This window comes from Peromyscus maniculatus, chromosome 1, assembly GCF_049852395.1.
Source record: "Peromyscus maniculatus bairdii isolate BWxNUB_F1_BW_parent chromosome 1, HU_Pman_BW_mat_3.1, whole genome shotgun sequence".
Classification (NCBI taxonomy): domain Eukaryota; kingdom Metazoa; phylum Chordata; class Mammalia; order Rodentia; family Cricetidae; genus Peromyscus; species Peromyscus maniculatus.
In genome coordinates, this window is record NC_134852.1 from 152,794,992 (window position 1) to 152,820,863 (window position 25,872).

At 54.0% G+C, this 25,872-nt stretch overlaps 1 protein-coding gene across 1 annotated transcript; it reads right to left on the bottom strand.

The window, feature by feature from the left end:
• Nucleotides 1-2,173: 2,173 nt before the first annotated feature.
• Ctsd (cathepsin D) lies at nt 2,174-14,783 on the bottom strand. Its single transcript, XM_006977247.4, has 9 exons — nt 14,415-14,783; nt 12,206-12,365; nt 10,019-10,142; nt 9,267-9,385; nt 7,250-7,470; nt 3,651-3,773; nt 3,243-3,387; nt 3,056-3,154; nt 2,174-2,965 (listed from the first exon to the last, which is right to left on the bottom strand). The coding sequence occupies exons 1-9, from the start codon at nt 14,480-14,482 to the stop codon at nt 2,798-2,800; spliced, it is 1,227 nt and encodes a 408-aa protein (XP_006977309.2). The 5' UTR covers nt 14,483-14,783; the 3' UTR covers nt 2,174-2,797.
• Between the last annotated feature and the right edge of the window lie 11,089 nt (nt 14,784-25,872).

A 25,872-nucleotide genomic window follows, 5' to 3' on the forward strand; every position in this document is an offset into this window, starting at 1 on the left:
GGACTATCCCCAACCCCCTTCTCCCTAGCTCTTCTCTGGGACCCTTTCCAGAGTGACCCAGGGCTGCCTGAGCCCTGAGTCTGTCTGGTCTCCTGGAACCTGGGCTGTCTGAAGTCTGAGTCCTTCTCCAAAGCCCTGTCTCCTGAATAAGCCCTGCCCCATGCCAAGATCCTCCCTTCCCAGCCCAAACCCCACCTCCGACCCCTGCTGACCCCTGGCACTGCTCAGTTCTGCATGTCAGGAATTTTCAGTTTGAAGGATCTTAAGTGTAGATTAAAAAAAAAACAAAAAAAAAAAAGCACCAACCAACTTACCAAACAAACAACAACAAAAAAAGTCTTCGAGTGGGTGGAATTTCCAAGCAAGCAGGGACCCCTCCCTCGTATTCTTGGCTTTCTTCTGGACACTCCCTAATGGAGCCTAGCCTTGTTGGTCCAATGAGCCTGGGGGCAAACAGGCTGTGGCAGAAAGCCAACTCTCCCTCACCCAACTCCACCACTCCTTTGGATCCCAAGGGCCTGGCAACCAGACTTGCTGAGGTCTGAATTGAGGAAGGTTCTTCCCAGCCTGGATGTGGCTGTGTACCATGCCACTAATTCCCACCCATTTTTGCCCTTGACTTTCTCCTTGCCATACTATCTGGGTCTGGTGCTGCCCTTGGCATATCTGGCCTGTGAGACTCAGAATTCAGGAAGCAGTAGGGTCCTTTGGCTCTCAGGGCAGGGTCTGCTCAAGGTCACTGGCAAGGTGAGGGCTAAATTGGGGCCTTCTTCCCAGAAGTCAGCCTCAGGGCTCAGGAGTCAGTGTCTCAACTCTCAGTTGGTGAGGAAAGGGCTAGCCTTGGGTATGGTCACTCCTCGCTGTCCCCCAGATCAGGGGTTTGAGGGAAGAAACACTCACCGTGAGAGAGAGGGAACAAGGTTTTACAGGCAGCCTCCCTAACCCTGCCTGCAGCAAGTGTCCTGCTTCTTCCCAGGGACTGGAGGCTGATGTGAGGGCGTCACTCAGCTAGAAGAGACTGGATTTGAACTAGATTCCAGGGCATCCCTGGGTGGTGGTGGTGGTGGTGGCCGCAGCAGCAGCAGCAGCAGCAGCAGCAGCAGCAGCAGCAGCAGCATGCAGGCCTGGCAGTGCAGCTCAGCCTTAGGCCCGCAGGGGAGGGAGGAGCCGTCTTCAGCTTTGGTGCGCAAGCCCTTGATAACATTAGTCTCCGGAAGCCCTGCCAAGCCCTGCAGGACTCCTGCTCGGATTTCAGAGAACACTGGGCACATGTTTACTGGCCTTCTGGCAACCTTTGGTAAACTGCTCAGCTCCGAGACATAGTCCCCCAAACTCCTCCTACTGAGACAATGGCAGCCACTGACCAGCAGGTGTAGGGTGCCAGGAAAACCCCAAAGGGGGACAATACCACCTGTATCCTGCACCTGCTGGTGTGGGGAAGGGGCTCCAAGACCAGACTTACTGGTTCCAAAAGGAATCCCCGCCCTACCAGAAAGGACTCGGGAATTCCTACTCTATCTGAAACCCTGCTGGCTGCCTCCACTGTTGTATTTCAACCTGTGCTCACCCCTTTTCTCCTGAGACCCACCCCTCACACCAATGCTTGTACAGTGACTGCGGCTCGTGACCAAGGAGTTCTGATCTATGAACCTGAAGACCCCAGGCACGCAGACTCAGCACTAGCTTGACTGGAAAAGCAGAGGCCCAGACAGGAGGCTGCCCACAGCACCCCACAGCAGCTGAAGGACTGCTGAGAAGGGAATGTATGGAGGCCTAGATATCCAATGGGGCTCGCTCCATTTCCTCTGGGGACAGACAGGGTGGTTTCCTGGCGAAGTGTAGCAGGTGTTGGCCTGGCCACCTCTGAAAAATGATTCAACACAGGCCCTACCCCAGAATTCTAGGCCTGCACCAGTCTCCGGCCAAGGCCACATCCGGCTGCTGACTACTGCCTGAGGTCCCAGAAACTGCCAGTTCCAGCCCAGACTCATCTTGCCCACAAGGCCAGACAGCAAGCCAGAGCCTTGAGAGTCCTCTCTGTGGGCTTGCCTGACCCTGAAAGCCAAACCTGGGCTCCAGCCCCGCCCCAGCCCAGCCAGCTTGACCCTGAGTGATCGAATGAGCCCTCAGAAGCACATCCCCGGATCCCAATTCAGAAGCAGTCCAGAGAGAAGGAGGTCCAAAACAACTGTATTTGTATACCAGCTTTGGCTCCCAGCCACATGGCCCAGGACGAAGGCGGCAGAGGCCAGCCAAAACCAGTCAGCCATCCTGCCTCTGCCCCAGGCTAAGGCCTGCTTTCCCGGGTGGGTGAGGTCAGGCCCCAGGTGACATCCCAGGTTCATGGCTTTCCTTCCGGTTCATCTTCAGGCCTCTATCAGGCCAGGATACAAACAGTGGGGCAGTGGAGCCTGGTGCCATCCCCAGGCCGGGTGAGGGACCTAGGTAAGGTTTCTAGGAGGGATCCCAAGAACTACTGGCCTGCTTTGGAATGCTGCCCCCGCAGCAAAGGGCAGCAGGACAAGGAAAACTACCAAATCAGTAGGGGCCTTTCAAGGCAGCCCTTGTACTGGGTGGTCCTTGGCCTCCTCCTTCAGACAGGCAGAGGGCAGCAATCTGAACCCAGGGACAGAACCACAGAACAGAACAGCTGGACCAGCTCCAGCCAGGCCTCCCAAGGGCCCAGCAATGCCAGGCGAGTGTGAATGTGTGTGAGTGGGGCAGGTGGAAGGGTGAGGCTGGCTGGCTTCCTCTACTGGACTCTGATCCGTTTCCCTGCTGGTGGGCAAGGGGCAAGCTAGAGTGTGGCAGCCTTGGCGAAGCCGACCCGATTGTTGTCTCGGTCAAACACGGTGTAGTAGGTGCCAATGAAGACATCGCCCAGGATCCAGAGCGGCCCGCTGGGAGGGGGTATGTCCATCCCCATGAAGCCACTCAGGCAGATCGTCTTTCCACCCTGCGACACCTGCAAGGCCAGAGCGGTCACATGATCACAAGGTTCCCATCTCACCCAAGGTGTCCCAGAGTCACACTGCCACTGCCCGCACCCACTCACCTTGAGAATATACTTTTCTGGGGATAGTTCATAGTTCTTGCCTCCTAGCTTCAGGGTGACAGAGGGCAGGCTGGACACCTTCTCACAAGGGATCATGTACTGAGAGACACAAAGAGAATGTGGCATCGAGGGTACAGCCTCCGGAACCCCCCCTGCCTGCTGGCCAGCCCCCCAGCCTGTGGCTTACCTCGCCCTGGATAAGAGGTACCGCTCCAATGGCTTTCTGAAGCTCCTTCACTTCTTCCACAGGCCCCACCAGAAGAGACGTCCCTGTGTCCACGATAGCCTCGCAGCCTCCCTTGCACAGGGTCAGGCCATTGGCCACATCCAACCTATGGGGCAAGAGGGTCTCCATGACCTCACCCTGTCACAGGTGAGTCTGGGGCAGAGCTTGTCTAGATATGGTCCTGGAGACACATACTTCTTTTTCATCAGGACCAACCAACTCATGCAGGACCCTGAACGGTCCAGGGTTGCAAAATGAAAAGACTGAAATGGCAAAGTAGTCACAGATGGCTGGTAGGGCCCCCGGGCTTCCCACATGCCACACCTCCATAACGCTCCCACCCCACCCCCAGCCACACCCATGACTCACTGGTCCATGTGCACCTGCCAGTAGGCCATGCGGGTGACATTCAGGTAGGACAGCTCCCCCTCGTAGTACTTGGAGTCAATGCCGCCAAGCATCAGCTCCCCTCCAGGTTGCTTGTTGGGGTCCCTAGGAAGAGAGGAAGTAGTCCGACTCCACCCACTAGCATAGGAGGGTCATCAGAGGGCCAGAGATCAGAAGGAGGGAGTTACGTGGGGCAACCAAGGAGGGCTTCCTGGGGGACGGACCTGGGGAGCTGCTGAATACAGCAGCTGGACCTGCTCTGGGTCACTGTATTGTCCAGAATGGCAACTTCGCCTAGGCTTGAGTTACTACTCCAGTATATAAAGCAACATCCTTAGCCCAAGTTATTCCACTCTGTGTGTAAGCAGCAGGAGTGACTCTACATCTTATTGACACCAGCAAATGCCCACCATCTGTCAGCACACCAGGAGAAACAAACTGATAAATGACAACTGCAACTATCAGATCCCAGCTCAAACAGACTCCAGCTTATCAGCCACACCAGATGGAAACCCCTTACCTGGGACTCCCAAGAGACAACCCAAGGCTGAAATGCAGCAGGCATACTGACCAGTCACTCAGCATGAGCCTGGTCCAGGAATACTATCATGGCAAAGGACCCTTGATTCTATCCCCAGGCTGTAGGCTCAAATAGATTCTCTTGCCTCTGAACTCAGTGAACTTCCAAAGTGACCCTGAAAAAGGCCTGCCGCCCAAACCTACAACTGACGTTGAGTCCGAAGACTTCTTATGTGGTTCCCTACATTCTTTCTGGTGTTCGTATCAGCCCTCTATCTACAGCCTCTCCCGGGCTCTGCAGCCTCTGCAACACTTTCTTTGCTATTTTGGAACGTGAACATATAGAAGCATTGTGTGAGGGGTAACATGTGACCCGTTAGTGTCTATAATTAAGATCTGAAACAAAGTGGCTGGAGAGATGGTTCCGTGGTTAAGGGAGCTTGCTGCTCTTGCAAAGGGCTGATTTTAGTTCCTAGCACCCAAGTCAGAAAGTTCACCAACAGCTATAACTCCAGCTCCTGGGAATCCCAACACCCTCTTCTGGCCTCCACTCATGTGCACATACTCCCACACAGACACACAGCAATGAAAACATTGAAGAAAAACCTGTGATGCCAGTGGCTGGCCATCAAGCAAAATTGGGATTACTTGGCAAACAGCAATAAATAAAACTTGTTTAGCTTGTGAATTTATAGTTATTCAAGAAATTCTAACACCGTGGACACAAACATGTCCATCTATATTTCCAACATGACACATTCATGATGCCCTGCCTGGCCAGGGATAAGCCTAGAGTACAGCCAGCCTAAAGCTGAGATCCTAAGCAAAATTCCTATTTCTAGATCTGCGGCCCTGCTGTGCATCCTTGATCCCACAGGGATGGGAAGACTCAGAGAAAAGAGAAAGGCAGAACCTTTCACCCCAGGGAGGGGCTTCCAACCTAGTCTCACATAAGCTGCTGGGTACAGCTGGTCCTTCTCTGCAGGACTACTGCCTGGGGGGGTGGGGGGGTGGGAGGGGTGGGACGGGGCGAGGCTCAGCCATTGGTGCCCAAAGCCAAGACTAGAGTCAGGCTGGAGCTGAAGGACAGGGATGCTCTCTGCCTGGCAAAACTCACGGCAGGCTTCTAGGAGGAAGCCGGGGCCACGGCCCTGAGAGGCTAAACTGGCTCCATCCACAGCTGTAGCACTTGCTGTCTAAGAATGCTCTGCACCTGCTCTCAGCTTCTCCTCCAGAGCCTTCTCTTGACTCCCCCACCTCTAGTCTCACTGGGAAAGCCTACCACAACACCCTCAAGCAGATAAGGGAGTGTGGTATACAGCTACAAGGCTGAATGTTCTTAAACAGTATGTCTAAGCTTGTCACCTCTAACCCGAGGGACAGGGGAATGTGAATGCCATGCCTGGCCAGGCATCATCCTGGGGCACAACCACCTAAACCTGAGAGAACATTTTCATTTCAGGATCTGCCATCCTGCCAGGCCTTCCTAACTGGGCTCCGCACCTTCCTCCCGGCCTGTGTTATATTCAGGAGCCCTGAGCCTCATCCTGTTCTCCTACCCCAGACTCCACCCTGCCTGGCTTTGGCTTGTCATCACCTCTGAAAGCCCAGATGGAAAGATGATGGGTACTGGCCCTGCCTCTTCCCTCCTCACCCAAGTCCCACCCACACACCGGGTCACACAGCCACAGTCCCTCACTTTGCTGGTTTCACACCTGCTTGCTCAGCAGCCACACCTGTGGGTCATCAGCCTGAGACCTGGCTGGCAGAGTAAGTGTCCTGGGGCCTAAGCTGTAGCTACCACATCCTTTCCTACTTGCTGAGCCTGGGGTGGGGGTGGGAGGGGCACTCCTCCTAGAAAACAGATTCCGGCAAGAGAGGTTATCTTGAGATCCTAGAATCAAGCCTTGAGACTTACAGGCGGGTGGTATTTGAAGACCACTAGGCCCTAATGCACCATGGGCCTGGGAAAAGACTACTATTGATAAGTAAAACAGAGGTCTCCAGTCTGTGACCTGGCCAACTTTTTCAGACAGTGTCTCTATATGTAGTACTGGCTGTCCAGTCCTGGCTGTCCTCAAACTCACAGAGATCCTCCTGCCCCTGCCTCTTGAATGTTGGGATGAAAGGTATGTGTCACTAGGCCCTACCTGGCCAAGTTCTGGGCATCCTCCTGCTCTAGAAAGCAGAGCCCATGGGTCTAATAACACTGTCCATTTAACCATGGCCCTGCCTCTAGGAAGCCACTTTGCCCAGAGCTGAGCAAGGGATAAAAGTAGACAGGGAAAAGCAAAACTAGAAGATTCTGGGCTGGTACAGGGCCAGTGACAAACAGTCAGGAGCTAGGGGGTCAGGTCTGGAAACAGCATGGAATGGGCATTTGGAGGCTACCCTGGCTGAGGCATGCAAGTAAGTGAGCTCAGAGAGGAGGGTGTGGTCAGCAGCAGCAGCAGCAGCAGCAGCAGCTCAGAGCAGGAGGCCAGCTACTTACACCCAGCCCACACCCAGGAGCTGAACCCAGTAAGTGAGGAGTCCCATATGCTCAGCTGTCCATCTTGTTTGAAAGCTACTGTTGGACAGGCCTGCAGGAGGCAAGAAACTCATGCTGGCGGCTCCTTGCAAGGCCGTGTGTGTATGTGTGTGCGTAGGTGGGTGTCATTTGTATGGTGGGGAGGATCTCTGCGAACAGGAAGGTGTATACCACTCTCAGTGTATAACCAGGGCTCGAATTCCACTCCATCCCCCACCCCCCTCCGCCACTGACTTCTGACTATGGAAGGCTCCAGAGCTGTGTCACAGATCAGGACTCATACCCATGTCTCTCCCAGCCACCGGCAGCCCAAGCAGGGGCCACATCTGCTCTCACCAGTCCCAGAACCCTAACCACCCTGATCACAGGAGGGAAACCCCAACAGCCAAGACCTCCTAGCTGAAGCTCCCGGCATATGGCTTTCTTTCCCAGGCAGATACTAGTAACTCCTGCCTGCCAGACATCCCAGCCATATCCCTCCCCCTGGAGCTGAGCCCGGGGGAAGGTGCGAGCCACGCCTCTCCTGCTGCACCTGTTCAGGTAGAAGGAGAAGACGTTCTTGTCCACCAGCTTCTGTTGCATCAGGTTGTCAAAGACTGGAAGCACATTGTTGACAGAGATACGAGGGTATGCCATGCCCAAGATGCCATCAAACTTGGCTGCGATGAATGTGATTCCAGGCTGCTTGGTGGCTTCTCCAAAGATCTGTTTCTCCACTTTGATACCTCCTGATTGCGGGGACTTACATGGCACCTGCAGGCCAGAATACATATGTCACAGCTGACATTCCCTTTCAAGACAACCAAAAAAAAAAAAAAAAAAAAAAAAAAAAAAAAAAAAAAAAACAGAGAGGGTGAATAGAAGGGCTGAACATAGCCACACAGCTAGAGACAAGGATATGGTATCAAAAAAAAAAAAAAAAAAGGCCCTCACTGAGGGACTTATGAGGACATTGTATTAACCAGAGATGAGAAGAGAGAACAGAGAGAGAGATGCTACAGCCTCAGCTCCCATCACCTACACCCCTCCATATCTGTATCAACCAGGACAGTGTTGTTCTTGCCCTTGGACATGGGGACAAGCCACTGAGCCTGCAGCCTGAGCAGCTGGGTAAGCCACAGCAACTGCCATCCTGAAGCCACACTCACTCTGCCCACCATCTGCCTGCCTACCAAGCTGAAGCTGCAGACAGAACCGGAGCAGGAAGTGGAAGGAGCTGCTGTGGAGGACATGTCAGAAGGATGTAATGCGGGTAGTTAAAAAACATCCTGTGTACCGAGGGGCCCCTGAGAAATATCACAAAGGAGCCCTCCACAGACAGGGAAAGGGCAGAGCTCTGATCTCATAGGTACAAGGTGTCACTCTCCAGACAAAGGCCAGATGAACAGGATGTTGGCTAGACTCCCAGCCCCAACCAATAGGGCCCAGTTGATGGGATTTGCAGCTTCCTGCCCTCTGACCCCTACAACCCTGCTGTCCTGATGCTAACTCAGGCGTGGTGAATGGCCTCTCCTTGGGGAAGAAGGCTCAGCCTATAAGATCCCCCTACAGACAGACAAAGAGCCCATCCCAAACACACTCTCTCCTGGCTCCTTTACAGCATTCGTGTCAGCATGGACAGGGGGTTCCAGGCCATCTCAGGGACCCTTTCTATCCCCAGGCCTGGCCCCTTGGCCCAGACCTTCCTCAAGGTCTTTTTTTTTTTTTTTTTTTTTTTGTATTTGTTTTTCGAGACAGGGTTTCTCTATGTAGCTTTGGACCTTTCCTGGAACTCACTTTGGAAACCAGGCTGGCCTCGAACTCACAGAGATCCGCCTGCCTCTGCCTCCCGAGTGCTGGGATTAAGGGCATGCGCCACCACTGCCTGGCATTCCTCAAGGTCTTAAGACACTCTGGTGGCAGCTGGGTGATGGTGGCACATGCCTTTAATCCCAGAACTCAGGAGGCAGAGGCAGGTGGATTTCCCTGAATCTGAGGCCAGCCTGGTCTACAGAGCAAGTTCTAGGACAGCCCAGGATACATGGAGAAGCCCTGTCTCAAAAAACAAAAACAAAACACAAAGACACCCAGCTGGCACCTCAAATCTAAAGCATCCAGCACAGTCCTCCTCAGCCAGTGTCCCCAACATGAGCCAGCAAGCAGCAGATCTGCCTATGGCTTCAGCAGCTGCTCAGGGTGGTGGTCCCGACTAGTCAACACTGCACACCCCAGCTTTGCTTCTCCACTCACTCTGCCAACCCTGGGGGCTCCTGGCCGTCCCTCCAGTTTGCACACAATAAGGCTGCCCACTCCTATGTCCTTCCCATTTGCTTTCTTAGCATCAAGTATGCTGGGCTCTCCTGCCCTAGGGCCTTGTTCAAGTGGCATCCTAACCTAGCGGGTCTGTCCCTGTTCCCTATCACTCGATACCACCATAGCCATCCAAATTCAGCAGCCCTCTCAGATGGCTGGAGTTACCATGCCCTCTCTCCTCAGCTGCAGGTGCTCACAAGATGAACCCCTTGCCACAGCAGGGCCTCTGAGCTCCAGGACAGGCTACAGGGACTCACCGACACAGTGTCCTGACTCAGGTACCCAGAGAGGCTACCTGAGCCGTAGTGGATGTCAAAGGATGTGCCGTTCTTCACAAAGGTGCTGGACTTGCCGCTGTTGTACTTATGGTGAATCCCTGCAGGAGAGCAGGGCCGTTAGTCTGCTTGCCACCACCATGGTCTCTGGCCTCCCCAGGATGCTGTGGGAGGGGCCCAGGCTACTTCTCTAAGTTGGCCTTTGGCCATGACCTATGCCCACACACTGAGGACCCCTTGGACCATATTCCCAAAGCCTTGATCTTGGCCTTACATGTGGCCCAGCCCTCAGATTGCTCCATCCTTGACCAGCAAGATTCCCAGCCTCAATGACAAGGCTGCAGCTGACAAGTTACCTCAGGGCAGAGCAGAAGAGCAGGGCCGGTTGGATGTGGTGGATATGTGGGAAAATCCTTGTCCAGGAGGTGGTCTGAACCTGGGTATCCACTAATCTCAAGCCCAATCCACCTCCCATAGCCTCCCAGAAAGGTTGGACTTCAACCTTTCGGATCAAGAGATGGGACTGGAACCCCAGCCCTCCAGAGAGAGGGAAGTCAATACCAGCTGTTCAGGGGCCCCCACAACAGGGCCTCTGTCACCCTGACTGTTCCAAAGGCCACTGGGCATGGCTGAGAGTGTAATACAGCCGAGCCAGGCACCTTCACCGGCGCCCTTAGCCTCTCCTCTAGATCCTTGGCAGAGGTGCTGGGAGAGAGGACAGCAGGGAGACTCACAGCAGGCTATGTCCAGCAGCTTGCAGTGAATGGAGGGGACCCACAGGTTCGAGGAGCCGGTGTCAAAAACGACTGTGAAACACTGTGGGGGGGTCCCGATGCCGATCTCACCATAGTACTGGGCCTAGGAGAAGAACAATGTTCATCGGGGTGAGCGGAGGTATCTGAGAGGGCTTCTGGCCATCTAGGAAACCAAGCCTAAAGGGCCCAGGCTGAGGGAAGGGGTGCCCTGGGGTCCAGGCCTCAGCTAGCACATCTGTCTCCACCTACTGAACCCTGAAGGGGTAGGGAGATTTCCAAAGACTAGATTCTAGAAGGGTGGGCCTGAGACCCCAGTACTGAGCACTCCAGGACTCTGGACCCCTCCAGCAAATGTACTATGGGGCTGGGAAAGAACTAGACAAGTGGAAGGTGACACCGGGGGTCAGGCAGGCCTGGCCCTCCACGAGCCCAGTGATGGAGAAGGCCAGTCAGGAAGGCCCCTGTATCACAGTATCACACCGGACTCTGAGGGCCTTCGTTGCTGCCCTGTATCTGCTCCACAGGCCTTAGTCTGGAGACTGTCCTGTGGAATCAATGATGAGATGGCCCACCCCTGGAGGCAGTGGTACTGCCTCCAACTTGGTCACTGCTTCCTAGCGGAGAAGGCTGGCCTTGGTTTCCCATTTATTCACAGAGACAGCAGGGACCATCAGGGCTGCCAACTCCAGGGGCGAGGCAGACACACGGGTTCCCAAATCCCTCTGAGGGGAAACCTAGTTGTTAACTAGTGGCTAGTCACCCACACTCAGCCTACCCAGGAAGGAGCCTGAACCACTGGTGGATACAAGACCCAGGGTCCAATCTCATTTAACTTCAGCTAGCATCAGAAAACCCAAGAGAAATGACTAGGGAGGGGAAAGAGCATTACTCAGCAAACTGTACTCTGTGTGTGTGTGTGTGTGTGTGTGTGTGTGTGTGTGTGTGTGTGTGTGTATGTGTGTGTGTGTGTGTGTGTGTGTGTGTGTGTGTGTGTGGAGTAGCCAGCTGGACTCAGACAGGCAGACCTTCCATCTTCTTCAGCCAGTCATGAGCCTGGGTTTCATGCTTCCTGTCACTGCCACAGCTTGAGTAAGACAAGGAAGAGGGCACTGCCAATTCAGCCCAGTGGGCACATAGCCCAGGGTTGTACAGCCATCCTGGGCTTATAAGACTTGGAGGCAGGGGCATAAGAAATGTCAAGCTCTAGCCTAGAACCTTCCACAGAGCTGGGACCTGCTCACTATGTGACTTCCAGAATGTTTTCTCTCTGAGCCTGTTTCCCCTTCAAAGACAGTGGTGGGCTGCTGAGCCAGACCTGTAATAATCCCAACTACTCAGAAGGTCAAGACAGGAGGACTCCAAATTCAAGGCTAGCTTGGGCAATTATCTCAAAACAAAAAGTAGAAAGTGGGTACAGAGCAACTGCCTACCATGCACAAGGCCCTAATCAGTTCAATCCCCAGAAAGGGGGTGGGGGCTAAAAAGCAAAGAGGCAGTTGGTCCTGGGGGTTTGACAAAGTGAGGGTACTGGGCCCAGGGGATCAGTCTAGCCTCGCACGGGACCACGCACACAGAGGCTCCAGCAAGTTATACCTAAATAGGTCCAGGAACTGCTCCCCCAGGCTCCCATATCTCAGCCCTCGGGCAGGCCCAGGAGCAGACTGGGTTTGCTTCCAGGCCGCTCTACACACCACGGGATAGTCCTGAGAATGAGACTGGACACCAGCAGCAGTTCTGAGATAGCAAGCCAGCTCTGAACTGCGAAGTCAGTGTCCAAGACTTAATGTGGGATTGGGGAGGGCTGACTGGGGGTGTGCTCAGTGATCAAGCACTTGCCCATCCTGTACGGGGTCCCAGGCTCAATCCTAGTACCACCAATAAAACAAAGGAAAACCCTCAAGACCCAGGAAGAACCTTCTTGCAGGTACCAAGCCAGGCCACCCTACTCCATCCGTTAGCCTGAGCAGGCCCCTGTCAAGGCAGGAGGAGCAAGGATTGTAGGATGGCGGGAATGAGGAGCTGCTAAGTAAGGAAGTGGCTGAACCTGGAAGCCCAACCGACTGACTTTTGCCCCATGAAGAACTACTGGCTAGTTCCCAGGAAGCTAGCCCCTCCCACTTCACCCTTCAAAGCGGACCCACCCCCCCCCAATACAACCCCACTCACATCCAGGTAGTTTTTGAGTATCTCTGACACCGGCTCCTTGGTCTTAGCAGATGGCTGCATGGAGTACTTGGTTATGGGATCCTTAAGGATCAGGTCTTCCACAGAGCCGCCCACCTCCGTCATGGTCCGACGGATAGATGAGAACTTGTGCAGAGGGATTCTGTTAAGATGGGAGAGAGGCATGTTAGGGCACAGCTTTCACTGCGGCCCTCCCTCCCACCTCCCACCCAAGGATACTCCAGGCCTCTTAGTACAGAAGGACTCCCAGCCAGCATGGACCTGAAAACTAGGTCTACTCAGATGGCACCGTATACCTCAAACTGGCCACAACATATAATTAAACTCCTGCCCCAAAGCCCTAGGCCTAGCGGCCCACCAAACCAGCTAAGGGCACCCCATCCCCACCAGACTCCTCAGTTCACAGTCAAGTCACTGAAGGCTCCAGCCTGCCTCGCTCCTCACATCCAAGTGCAGGCTAGTGTGCCCACCCCTTCCCTTCACCAACCACACCGCCGTCAGGTGCTTCTCACTCCAGAGGAGAAACCAACAACACATACTGGTCCCCAGGCCTCTCTGTCAGCCTACCCTCGTCTTGCCCGGGTTAGTGGCTAGTGGGTTGCGTTAGGCTGTAGCCAGGCACTTGTGCCCTATGTCCTGAGGAACCCACCCCTGCAGGAGGAGAAGGCTCTGGCACAGGTGCATCCAGAGCAAGATGCACACAGGACTCCAGGACTAAACCACCGAACCTGGTGGCCCTTAGCTGCAGCCGTTGCCACGTGGACTCTCTACAAAGATGTGTCCCCCATCCCCAGGCTTGCAGTGACAGCATCACCCTGACCTCCCCCGAAGGTTCATCCCTTAACCATGCAGATGCCTGCTGGACAGCCCTGTCACCCTTCACAAAACCCAGCACTCTAACCCAGGTACACCTACATGTCCTACCACCACACAAGACTCATGGTCCACACATGCTCCACACAGCCCACTAAATAGGGAATTTTCCCACTAGACAGCAGAGCAAGGAGTCACTGCCCTGTCATCCAGGCCACCTCTCCACCCCCAGTTTGCTCCTGCTCCCAAGGAGAGCTGGCCTGAGTCTGTAATCACTTGACCAAATTTCCCTGCCCAGGGATTTGTATTCAAGGTCACAGCTGGCCTTTCCTGGCACGCTGAGAGAGCACTCTTGAAAGATAGGCGTCTTGCCTAAGAGTGGTGGGTTGGAAGAGCCAGGCTTCTGGCCTGGGAGTGGGTGAGGGGCACACAGCCTGTAGGGGTCAGGAAACATGCCAACAGCTGAAGGTACCAAGGATCCTAAGAGTGGCTTTGGTTCTGGTGCCCAGTCCCCCGGGGAGCTTGGCGTTCCCTTCACCACTGCAATGCCACCTCTTCCCAGAGAAGGGAAGCTTGAGGGCAAGGCCAGGGCAGGATCAAGCCTAGGCCACTCCCTACGATGGCTCCACTGAGGCTACCCACTCCCAGCTAGCAGCCTACAGGCTGTACTTCTTCCCACCCAGCTCTGGTGCCCAGCCGGCCGAGCCAGCTCTGCTGCAGCAGCCTATGGCTTCATCCACCTGCCACAAACAGGACTCCACTACGGAGTGGGAAAACAAAGGCCACCACAAAGGCCCCATCTAGCACAAAGGCTGAGTCCACAGGCCTGAGAAGGGCCTGGTCACCAGTGGGACAGACCTCAGGCTCAAGGTATTTGAACTGGGCCACTCCATACCTCCTCTCTCTGGGACTTGGGCGACTCAGGGAGGAGGGAGTGATTCACCACCCAAGACCAGAGGGAACATTTTTGAGTAAACTTCTGTGCAGTAAACACCAGGGCACAGCTGTTAAACAGGGTCCCTTAAAAAGAAAGGCCTGCCCAGGTTCTTGGGGACAGGAGCCGACCGGGTCTTCCGACTTCCACAGCTGAGATGGTAGTCATCAAAATCCCACCCATGGAGCACCTCTGCTCCTCGGAAGCCCCCCACGCTGGGGAGGTTAGAGCCAAACTCATTTATGGCCACTCTACTGTCCCCTCGTCCGACCACAGGAGTGGAGGGGGGTTCAGGAGACCCCTATATTCTGAGTCTCTCGCCCCATAGTCTGCAGGGCCCTGCGGAAGGCCTCGTTGAGCGAACAGGTGCATTCCAGCACCCGCTGGAGCACGCGAGACTCTGGAGGACGGCCCCACATCACCGGATACTGGCCGGGTCCTCACCTGATGATCGCAGAGGCGGATGCGGCCAGGAGGCCGAGGGCGAGCAGCAAGACGCTGAGGGTCTGCATGGTAGCGGAGGCCCGGCGAGAGCGAAGCTGAATGCTAAAGGTCGCGCGCTTATAGCCGGGATGACGCCGCAGTCCAGCGGAGTCAGCTGATCGCTTGTTTGCCCCCCGACCGGTCACGTGGGACGCGGGCACGGGGCGGGGCGACCCGGAGACCGCCTACAACACCTCCGGGGCGCAGGCGTGCGCTGCTCCAGGCTTGCGCACTGCCGCTCGGGAATCGGGAACGGAACGGGAACGCGCCCGCTGACTTTCCCGGGACCAGAGAATTCCTGGATGAGGGTCACGTGGGGAAAGAAGACCGCGCCTATCCTAGTACCGGAAGCATCCACTGGGGCGAGTCCCGCCCTGAGCACTGTCCCTCCCCAACCTGTCTTCTTGCAGAACTAGGGTTCTTATTACCTAGATGTCATCATTGTCTGACCCTCTCCTGGACACCAGCTTAAACCCAAGCCTCTTCCCTGTCAGCCCTTTTCTTCCTGAGAGCCTCTCTGGACTCTTGAACCAGCATGCTCCATTCTCTTTAAGGGTCCACTACCTACTCACCTCCCCAGAGCAATGCCCCTTTTCTTCAGGCTAGAATACCTAGCATGCATATTCATAACGCAGCACCCTCCTGGGACCGTGTATCTAATGACATAAGGGTCCAGGGTCTATGTGAGCTTGTCGGGAAGGTGGGGGAGGGGAGTTCACAGTGAGAAGAGGCCGGGATTGTGATTGCCCTATGGGTCTTCACTAACTCACTCCTTAATGGCCTGCTTGGTGTCAGCAACAGAATTAGGTGCTGTTGGAGAGAGTCAGGGTCCATCTCTCAATCATGAGGCGTTCACATCCTGAAGAGGCATTTAAGGAGAATGTCCTCTCTGAGAGGTAATGTCCAAGCGAGGACAGGAACACTGAGGTGCTTTGCAGAGGGACATAGGAACTGTTCCGGTTCCCAGGTCCAGGGCTGCAATTCTCATCTGTTCCGGCACCAAGCTGGGCACTTGACCTCTGCCAAGGCTCCCCACTCAGGGTCAGTGTTATGGCCATGAGTGAACACACCCTGCCTCCACAGTCAGCACTCCACACATTGCCTAACCTTGGCTGTTCTAACCCCAGCTCTTGCCCTCTACTTCTCTGGGTCTAAGACTATCCTCTGGTAGCCCAACAGACAGGACCTGGCCTGGAGTTGTCACTTGCTTTCTAGGGATGCTGCTATCTAGAGATAACTGCTGGACCATGGGTGGGCAAGGTCAAGTGTCCTCTGCGACACTATGCTGGGTCCCTTAGCCCTGCCATAGATAGTGTTGCAGGGTGCCCAGGTGCCAATACGGGCATCCATGAAATGACTAGGCTGCTGAAGTGAATGGACAGTGTGTGTCAGCAGGACTAGAGGCAGGACATAGCTGTGAGCTGTGCTCATGTGTGAAGCTGACACAAGAACCAGGCCAGAGCAGCCGCACTCAGTAGGGATGCAGCCTTAGCTGGTGCATAGCCTGAGGGAAATGAGGAGGCAGGCAGGGGAAGCCAGCCTGGATATCCAGCCTGTGCAGCTACGGGGTAAAGGACTGACAGGGACCCTCAGGCACCCTCTGCAGTCTGTTCTCTGCAAGGAACACTAGCTGCCTCTGTCCCTGGGTTTTTCTGGACCTGGTACATGTGGGAATCCCACAGTCTGTGTGAGTGAATATCTGGACGCATCCAGTCCTACAGTTGCTAGCTCCTAGAACCTGACAGGCTCAGAGGTGGAGGTGTGTGTCTTCTGATTCCCTTTTAACTTACAGAGCTCAGGGTGGGCCACAGCTTCTAGAACTCCTGAGTTCCCCCACCCACCCCCATACTGGAGTATACCCTTTCTCTCTGCCCGTCTCAGGCCCCCAGACCCTCTGCACTTGCTAGGCTGACTGAAGTCCTCTTTGCACCAGGCTTGCCTTTGGCATTCTCCAGCCAGTGAAGGAAGGGGGTCAATGTGTTCAGGCCCTGCAGCTGTATTTAGTCATCCACCTTTGGTTCAGAGATACACTCAGCAGGGCCCATGACCCTTGCCTACTGTAGCATACGTTGACCCTGGCGGATTTAGACGGGCCTTTTGACTTATAACAGAGCAGAGGGATTTCTTGGGGCTCCGGGTGCACCAGGCCAGAGCAGTTGCATTCAGTAGGGACACAGGTCTTATCTGGTGCCTAGTCTGACTGGAATGAAGAGGCAGGTGAGGAAGCCAGCCTAGACATCCAGCCTGTGTGGCTACAGCACATGGAGCTGCCTCCAGAAAGAGGAGTGGCCCTGGGTCCTCCCTAAAGGCTGGGCCCTCGGGTTGGGGAGCTCCCTAGCATCTTCCCCATCCCAAGCCTCTCCTGTCCATTTAACAAAGGGTCCAGCAACAAGGGGAGGGCAGAAAGGGAAGCAGACCTGGCTAGCACCCTCTGTGTAACACCTCCTCCTCGTGGAGACATTCCTTACTTAGAGACCATGCCCACCCAGCCTTGGCCCTGAGGTGAGATAGCCCAGGCTCATGTGAGCAAAAGCTACTCTCCTGGACTTCCGCTTCAGAGCCCCCCAGGGGCCACGCTACACCTCGTGGCCAGGCCCTCTGGGTGCATTCATCTTGGGTTCCCATGACTACTGAATACCAACTGCATGCCAGGCTCTCCTCTGGGTGTAGGAAAAGGGAACAATACAGAAAGTCCTGCCTTCCTGGAGTCTGTACTTCAGGCGAGGACAGACAGAACAGGAACCGGGCAGTTCATGCAGACCTGGAAAGCTGGTGCAGGAAGTCATGAGGTAGGGAAGGGGGTTTGCAATCACAGAGGCCTCATTTGAGCAGCTCTAAGGAGGTGGACAAGAGCCAGGGACACTGGAAAATTAAGAGGCCAAAAGGTGGCTCGAGTCTTGCTCTATTGGGGGAGGGGAGAAAGACAGGGAGGAGTGGACAGGGACACTGGGTGCTCAGGAGAGGGAAGAGGCCAGCTGAGAGATGCAGCAGCTGTCCAGGTGAAAGGAAGCAGGAGGGCCTGAACCATGAGGAAGGGGAAAGAAGTCAGCTTATGCTCTGTAGGATTTCTTCATTGGCTCCACAGATTGGAGATCAGTAGTGACATTGCAGACATGACTCTCTGAAACAACTGGACTAGTGGTATCTGATGGGACAAGAAGGGTGTTCTGTGGGACGAAGGAGCCTAGGGAGGAGAGCAGGAGCTCAGCTTTGCATGGTCAAGTCCACTGTGTGCCTGTAGGGTATGCCTAAGGTTCTGGTGAGTAGCAGTGACTGAGTTGGGAGTCAGGAGACAGGGCCACCTGAGTGGAAGTAGCCATCATCCTCATCCAGGGTTTCATCCCAATCAGACTAGGTGAAGCCAAATTCGAGGTTTGCAAAGCTTGCACACAGAAGAGGTCTAGAGATTGAGCCCTGGGCTTCCCAACATTATGAGGCTAAATCGAGGGGATACAACAAAGGAGACCGAACAGTGGTCACCTGGAGACAGAGGCCAAGAGAGAGGAGTGCCTGGGAGCCCTGAAGAAAGTGTCTTATGGGAGGCGTGGCCATGAGGTTAGGCACCTTTGCTGAGGCATGGGGTGGAAGGACAAAAGCCACCGTGAGACACCGGTTTTGGCAATCTGACCTGGACATCAGTCATTTCAGTGAAGAGGGGTGACTAGTATGTTCAGTAATCAAGACAGGATGGTGTTGACAGAGAAGTGGGAAGGAAGAATGTCACCCATGTATCTGTCCAGGTGATAGGAAGGACATGGGAGAAAAGATAATCTTGAATAAACTGCAGTTGAAGTGGAGTTAATGATCCTTCTCTCACATCAAACTGAACAATCAATAAATCCCAGAGGCACTGGAGACTTAGGGGGAAGCAAGCACACAGAGATGGCTTTCTTCGTGACTTGGAAATCAGCAGATCTGGGAATCAGCAAGTGTGGGAAGGGGATTACTGTGAGTTCCAGAACAGTTTGAGCTATAGTGCGGGACACTTCCTTTAAAAAAAAAAAAAACAAACAATAAAAATAATAAACAAAAATGGCAATTGCCAACTGCTCTGAACAATCACATGACCAAAGATAGAATCTCAAGGGCAATTATTCAGAACAGATGCCTGGCACCTGCCATCACCAGGGAATTACAGATTGAAACAACAATGAGACACCACTGCACACCTACTAGGTAGCCCAGATCCAAAAGGGTGACGGCATTGGTTTAAGGCAGGGCAGGAAGGTAGTGGGCAGTCCCACTCATTGTGGCGAGGGTGCAGAATGGCTTAGCCACTTTGGAAAGCAGTGTGGTGTTCTCTTTCAAAACCAAATGTTCTCTTGCCATACAATCCAGTGATTGTTCTCTTGGGTATTTACTCGGAGAAGTTAAAGATTGAAGTGAAGCATGAAGGCTTGTGACTGTGAGGAGGAAGAGGTGGGTAGGAGAGTTGGAGAGCAGTCTGGGCCGCTAGACCCTTTCTCAAGAAACAGAACAGAAAACAAACAAAACAAAACTCACGTTCTCACAAAACCTTACACATGCAGAACAGTGGGGACTTTGTGCACAATGGCCCCAACCTGACAGAACCCAGATGTCTTTCAGGAAGTGGTTGGATTAAAGTGTGGTATGTGTCCACAAAGTAGGATAGGACTCGGGGTGACAAGGACTTGAGCCATGGAGTCATGACATGAGCACCCAGAGATGCCCATTGCTAACTGAAAAGGCAAAAGCATTGAGACAGTGAAGTGAATTCGGAGAAGAGTGGGAGAAGAAGGCAAACAGATGTATCCGAGGGCTTCTTCATGACGGTGACACTCTTGTCTAACAGGAATGGTGGAAATGTGACATGCAAGAGGCTGAAGGAGCAGCCCAGGCCTGCCTCTGGTCCTGTGTGCTTTGAGCTCTTAGTTAAGGGTGACCAGGAGTAGAGCAGGGCTCCCATGCTGTCTGAGTACCTGTCGGTGGTCCCTCTGAGCCAGTTCCCACATCCTGTTTTCTCATTTCCCCAGCTCCTTCGGGAGACTGGGAAATGTCTGTGAGGGGTTCTGGTTGGAGGTTCCTACTCCTGCCTCACACCAGCTGGCCTAAGCTCTGCTAGAGAACCTCTATTCCTTGTTACCAAGATGCATGGTCAGGCAGAGCTCAGCTTTGGCTGGGCTTTGGGTCACACAGCTTTCCTTCTGCATGCTGCCTCTGTAAGGTGACCCCAACGGTCCCCAGCTCCAGCCTCCCCCTCTCTCTCTCTTTCTGGCTCCCAGGCCCTGCCTTCTGTGCAGCCTCCATTTTACTCTCTACAGAGGGCTGGGTATAAACTGGGGACATCAGGATGGGAAGAGACTCCAGTGTGTGTGTGTGTGTGTGTGTGTGTGTGTGTAAGCCTTCCTTGGAGTTAGCCTCTGCCATCCTAGCATGTAGGCTCTGAGACCCCTGTCCCATTAGCTGTCATTAAATAACACAAGGAGGAGCCATGTCCAGACCCCCCTCGACCCCCACAAAGCACCGAGATGCCCATAGACTCTCTAAGTGCAGGGCAGAGGGGCTGTGCAAGGGAAGGGGTGGAAGGAGCAGATGAACTAGAAGGCTGTGGGTGGCCCCAATGCTAAGTGGGAAATGGTTTCACCCCAACCTCCAACCTTGTGATGAGGTGCTGAGTCACCCCATTCCTCCTCCTTGCCCCTCCTCCTCTTGGCTGAATCACTGATCTGAGCCCTCAAGGCCTAGCTACTCAGGCCCTAAGAGGAAGGGGGTGTGGATCCCTGGCACCCAACAAGTTTCTCTACAAGTTTTTCATGGGGCATCTAAGGCCATCTGAAAGAATGAGCTACAGTTCAGCTGAAAGGAGGGACCTTAGCTGGTGGGGGGAAGAGCAGGGTTGGGGCGGCTGGCATAGTTAAGGCAGGGGGCTCCCCTTAATACAAAGGTAACTGAGGATCACCTTCAGCCTTCATGACATCCTGTTCAAGACTCCCCGGGTGCCTGAAGGTCTCTAGTGATTGTCCTAAACATGAGGCCCGCTTGGTTTCCAGGAACAGCAGAACCCTGCAGACAGGTCACCCCACAAGGAGATCACCCCCAAGCAAGATGTAGGGTGTAGGGCTGAGAGTGGACACAGGAAGGGAATTGGTGAAGAGAAATCCAGGGTTCCAGTGACCCATAGGCCCTCTGGAGAGGTCAAGCCTAAGGGTCAAGCCCTGGGCTGCGATTTTCCTCCATCTTGGTTGTTCTGGGGGAGCTGGGCATCTATCAGTCGTATGGATACCCCAGGAGCCCACAGATATGTGTGCCTTATAGACCACTGCAAAATGGCTGGGTAGGTTGCTATCTTCCAAGTTGGCCATTTTGGAGAACAAGGTCAGGAGAAACAGAGAAAAAAAAGAGGGACCTGCCCAAGAGAGGGGTTGGTGGTCGGGAGGGACAGCACACACAGACCCTGGGGGGCAGAAGTCTCCAGGAGCCTGGCAGGTGGAGGAAGGCTTGTGAGGAACCTAGAGACGACAGGGCCAGCTAGTCGGCCATGAATGGTGTGTGTGAGCGTGAAGCTGGGGTGGGGGAGGCAGAAGGCAAATTTACCCTGCTCCACTTAGTGCCTGGGCAAGCTCCATCACCATCACCCCGGGGTAGACGGAGTGCTTGCAGGTGCTCCATGCCTTCCTGACGGCTCTGGGTGTGATGCCGTGTGTGTGTGTGTGTGTGTGTGTGTGTGTGTGTGTGTGTGTGTGTGTGTGTGTGCATGCATGTGTGTGTGTACCTAGCTGTTAATAGACACCTGTCTTGATATTCCTGTGAAGATATTTTCTAATGGAATTAAATTCATCCTCAGCAGGTTATGAGGAAAGCACATGATGTGGGCAGGCCATGTCTAATCAGGGAAAGACCTTAGAGAAAAATGCTTCCCCAGGAGTAAGGAACCCTGCCCCGTTCTTGGAGGTGCAGCTGCTCCTCAACTGAGGCCAGTTGTTTAAAATAAGCTTCCCTCCCTCCTCATATCCCCTGTGTTTGACTTCTAGAGGACTGTGGTGAAGACAGACAGGCTTGAGGAAGGAGTCCAGGGAGGTGTCTGGACAGTCGGAAGCCACGCAATCTTGCCACACAGTTCCCACGGTGGGGAGGGGAGTAGCAAGGGGCCAGAAGCAGCCGAGAGGCCCAGAAGCTGGAGGGCTGATCTTGAGGTAGAAGAGAACAGGCTTGAACTAAGACTGGCACCCAGGATAGGAGGAGGGGCTTGAGCACAGCAGCAGAGGAAGGCTTGCTTGGAGCACAGGAAACCCTGGATTCCACCCCCAGGACTGTAAGACGTGGAGAAGGAAGGAGGCAGGGTGGGGGACAGGGAGGAGGAAGAGTGAGACAAAAGCAATAGATGCTGGGACACAGAGATGCAGTCAGCCGCTTCCTGCCTGTGTCTGGGTCCTATGACTGCTGTCCTAAGGGAATACAAACCGTGGGACTTAGAACAACACATGCTTATTCTCTTGCAACTCCAGAGTCCAGAAGTCCAAACTTAACGGCTCTGCACTGCATGGTGTTTCATGTGCATACTGGGCTGGTTCAGGGAAAGCTCTAGGAGAGTCTGTCCCCTTCTTCCTCAGCGTCTACTGGTCCTAAAATCCTAGGCTAAGACCCTACACTGCACCTCCAAAGATTTCACTCTCCTCTCTACTTCCCCCTTCACACCTCCAGCAGCCATCTGCTTTCTCTGGAAGAACCCATCTTTTGCACTATGAGGTCCCATCTTCCGTCTCAGCTGCCAGGGATCCAGAAAGAGACATTTCAGAATAGGATGTTATTCTAACTACCATACTATGATTGGTGGAAATGGAGAAGGCTGTTTGGAGTAGAGAGCATGTGGGATCTGGGAGTTGAATCTGCCACTGGAGTCCCCAGGACCAGCAAGTGAGGTTGGAGAAAGGCTGGAGAAATTTGCATGAGGATATGATTGGTTGAAAACAAAGGCTGGGGGAAGAGTAAGATTATGAAGGGCTGAACCCTGATGAAGAGGGGAGGTCATTGGGGAAGGAGAGGTGAGGAGAGGTGGCATGGGCCATTTGGGTCAGAGTTAGGTGATATGGGCCAACAGGAAGAATGGTAGGGATAGATTCTGAGGGTTGGCTGGTGGCCTGGACTGTGCATTTAGGATAGTAACAATAATCATCACAGTGACTTAGCAGGCCTGGGCTGGGTTCACTCTGGGGCCTTGTTGGGTACATCAGGTATCTTGGAGCATTGCCTGAGAGCTCTACAGCTGCCATCTCTTCGCTTTCAGAACTCAGGCGTGGGTTTGTTTGCTGGTTTGTTTATTTGTTTTCTCACAGCTGAAGGACCTTTTCTGCCCCAAGTTCCCAACCCCCTAACATGAACATCACTGCAGATATGGTAACCAACAATATCACTGAAAATAATAACCACCGTCAACATCACTATAGATATGGCCACCATCAACATCACTGCAGATATGGCCACCATCAACATCACTGCAGATATGGCCACCATCAACATCACTGCAGATATGGTAACCAACAATATCACTGAAAATAATAACCACCGTCAACATCACTATAGATATGGCCACCATCAACATCACTGCAGATATGGCCACCATCAACATCACTGCAGATATGGCCACCATCAACATCACTACAGATATGGCCGCCAATGTTTCATTAGGAGAGAGGCCAGTCTGACCTCCATTGCCAGCTGCACTGGGCTAGACCTTGGTGGATTCTGACTTCCCGACACTGAAGGGACACAAGCCATTCTGCTCTGCAGAGTATGTCCCTGCTGCAGCGTGGAAGGGTGGAGAGGGCCCAACCTCTCTGTTTTATGTTTGTGGTCCAGCTCTTATACCTGAGGCAGGGCCACATCAACCTTAGGATGACCTTGACATGCATGGTGGGCCTGGGAGAAGAGAGCTGGCTCCTGAGATGCCAGAGCAGGGGTTAATCCTTCAGTCCTGCCCAGGGAACCTGTTTTGCAGGGGCTCCAGGAAAAGACCTTAATGTCTGCTCTCCACCCATAGCCACAAGGCCTGTTCCCCAGGGTAGGCCGGTGGCGGCGGTCAGTGCCTTTCTGACTTTGGGATGCCAGCTTCCTGTGGCACTTGCCCCTCCCAGACAGCTGGACAAACGGGTCTGGGGTTACAACACCCCCTTCCTTGGAGCAATGACTCAGGAGGAAAGGGAGTGGTAGGTGGGCCATGTGTCCCCCTCCATTCCTGAACAGCATCCCAGCTCTTCCGGTCTCGATGGCCTCGGTGAAGCTGGCTGGAAGGATGGGGCAGTGCATCTCAGAGGTAAATTTGAGAGCCTCCTCTTCTCACTGTGGAGAGCGATTCTGGCAGTGACACGAGACTGCCCTCGGTAAGTTCCTGCTTCACTTGTAACAGTGAAAATACATCACCCCATGGCTGTGGGTGGAACCTTCACCTCTACAGACCTCAGTATCCCTACATGCTCTGCTGGTTCTGTGGTTCTGATGAGTGCAGGGTGGGTTACCTAGCCACTCTGTCCCAGTGTGAAGGCATGCACAAAGCCGAGGGACTTGGTCTCCCAAGGCTAGAGGGGATAGGTAGAGCACGAGAGAAATGTAATATCAGGTAGGGTCCCAGAGGCAGGGCCAGAGGGCTCCCAGGAGTAGCCTGATCTAACCTGAGTGCCAGGAGGGAAGGTTGCCCAGAGGCTAGAGCCCAGGGGGTGAGTTCCACACACAGCTAAGATCAAGGAACACAAACAAGCAGGGCACAGGGGAGAGGCTGCAGCTGTGAGAGAGGCTGTGGGAGAACCCTTCCCCCCTATCATAGGGACACTATAGCTCTAACAAGGCATTCAGTGAGCTTCAGCTGTACTTAGCCTGGAGCCTTCGGAAATCAAAAACCTGAAGGATGGAGGTGTAGCTCCATTGGTACTTGCCTAGTATGCACAAAGCCCTGGACACATCCCTAATACCACATAAGCCAGGTGTGGTGCACACCTATAATCCCAGTACTTTGGAAGTATAGGCAAGTAGGATCAGTAATTCAAAGCCATCCATGTGTACCTAGGGAGGTAGACTCCTAGGCTAGCAACACCTTCCCTGCAGGGGGATCTGGGACAAAACCTTCTGGAATCAAGCTCTCAGGACAAGAACTCTGTGGTTAGTTGTCACAAGAGGGTGTAAAGCTTGAACTATAGTTAGATTTCATGTCTGGACCTGGGCAGGGTCCCAGGTTTCTATGGCCCTGCCTCTAAGAGAGAGAGGTCAGGGGTGGGAGTCAAGAGGGCAGGAAGGCGTCACAGTTGACGTCCATAATACTCAGGCATACCAAAATGCCACTCAGAACATGTGAGGCACTATGTTCTAAGCCTCAGCAAAGAAAAGTTGAGCTGTGGATGCTGCAGAGAAGGGTATGACTCTGTGGTCAGTCTAGGCAGGTCAGAGGTTGCTGGTAGTGTTGGAATCAGGATCCGTTAGTGGTCCAAGCCTGGATACACCATATTCTCTCTCTCTCTCTCTCTCTCTCTCTCTCTCTCTCTCTCTCTCTCTCTCTCTCTCTCTCTCTCTCTCATTCTTCGGCATGGGGTTTCCAGGAGTATACTTTGTGAGATAACTTCTTCTGCAGGAGTCAGTGAGCAGGAAGAGAAGAGTGGAGTTCCCTGTGGCCCCATCACATCAGGCCTCTCCTCAGGGGTGTTCTTGGGACAACCTGGAATCCAATGCGAGGCAGCCTCTTGGTGGGGTTCTGTACTGGTATATCCAAAGTCAATGCCTACCCCTTCCCAGGATGGAGTGTCTGCAGTAGGGCAGGGGCTTTTCCATGGTTATCCCCTCATTCCAGGGCAATGCTGTGTGGGCATCCAAGCAGCCTTCTGGACACAGGAAGAAAGCCAGGCTCCTGCGCTCAAGGTCAAGGGACAGCAAGAAGAGATGGAAAGGCCCTAGATGGCTTCACTCTTGTGTCCACAAGGCCTTCTACGGACTGAGCACTGCAGAGGGATGGCCACCTTTGTAGTTGCCCAGGGGAGGGTGTGCCGTGGGAGACATGGCAGAGACAGACCTTAGCAGGGCTGATGATGAGCACCTGACCCCAGACTGTCACACCCAATATGTCTGAGGACAGAGAAAGGCCACTTCCTCTCTGAGTGTCCATCACCATGTGACTGTTGGCCCCAGGGTGCTGACCTCTGAGCACATGACCAGGGCTCTTCCTGCAGATTTCATGCCAGCCAGCAACTTCCTTCCCTTTCTGGAAGCTGCTCTTGCTGCCCCTATATTGGGACTGTCATGTGATGCTAGCCTTGGCTCCTTGACCCCAGCCCTGGTCCTCAGGGAGGCAGCCCCTTCCTCTCTTGGTCACAGATGACCACCCCACATGAACAGAACTGAATCTCCCTACAAGCCAGAGCCTTTTCGGAAGTAAATCCTGCACATATGCTCTGCTGCCTGGCCTTTGACCCAGGCTCTG

Bases quoted from the DNA above. Each gene is read 5' to 3' on its own strand.
- Ctsd (XM_006977247.4), bottom strand. From the start codon at position 14,482: ATGCAGACCCTCAGCGTCTTGCTGCTCGCCCTCGGCCTCCTGGCCGCA. The intron at 3,388-3,650 runs GTGAGTCATGGG...CTTGCCCCATAG, and splicing joins TGGCAGGTGCACATGGACCA to GTTGGATGTGGCCAATGGCC. The intron at 2,966-3,055 runs GTGAGTGGGTGC...CTGGCCTTGCAG, and splicing joins CAGAAAAGTATATTCTCAAG to GTGTCGCAGGGTGGAAAGAC.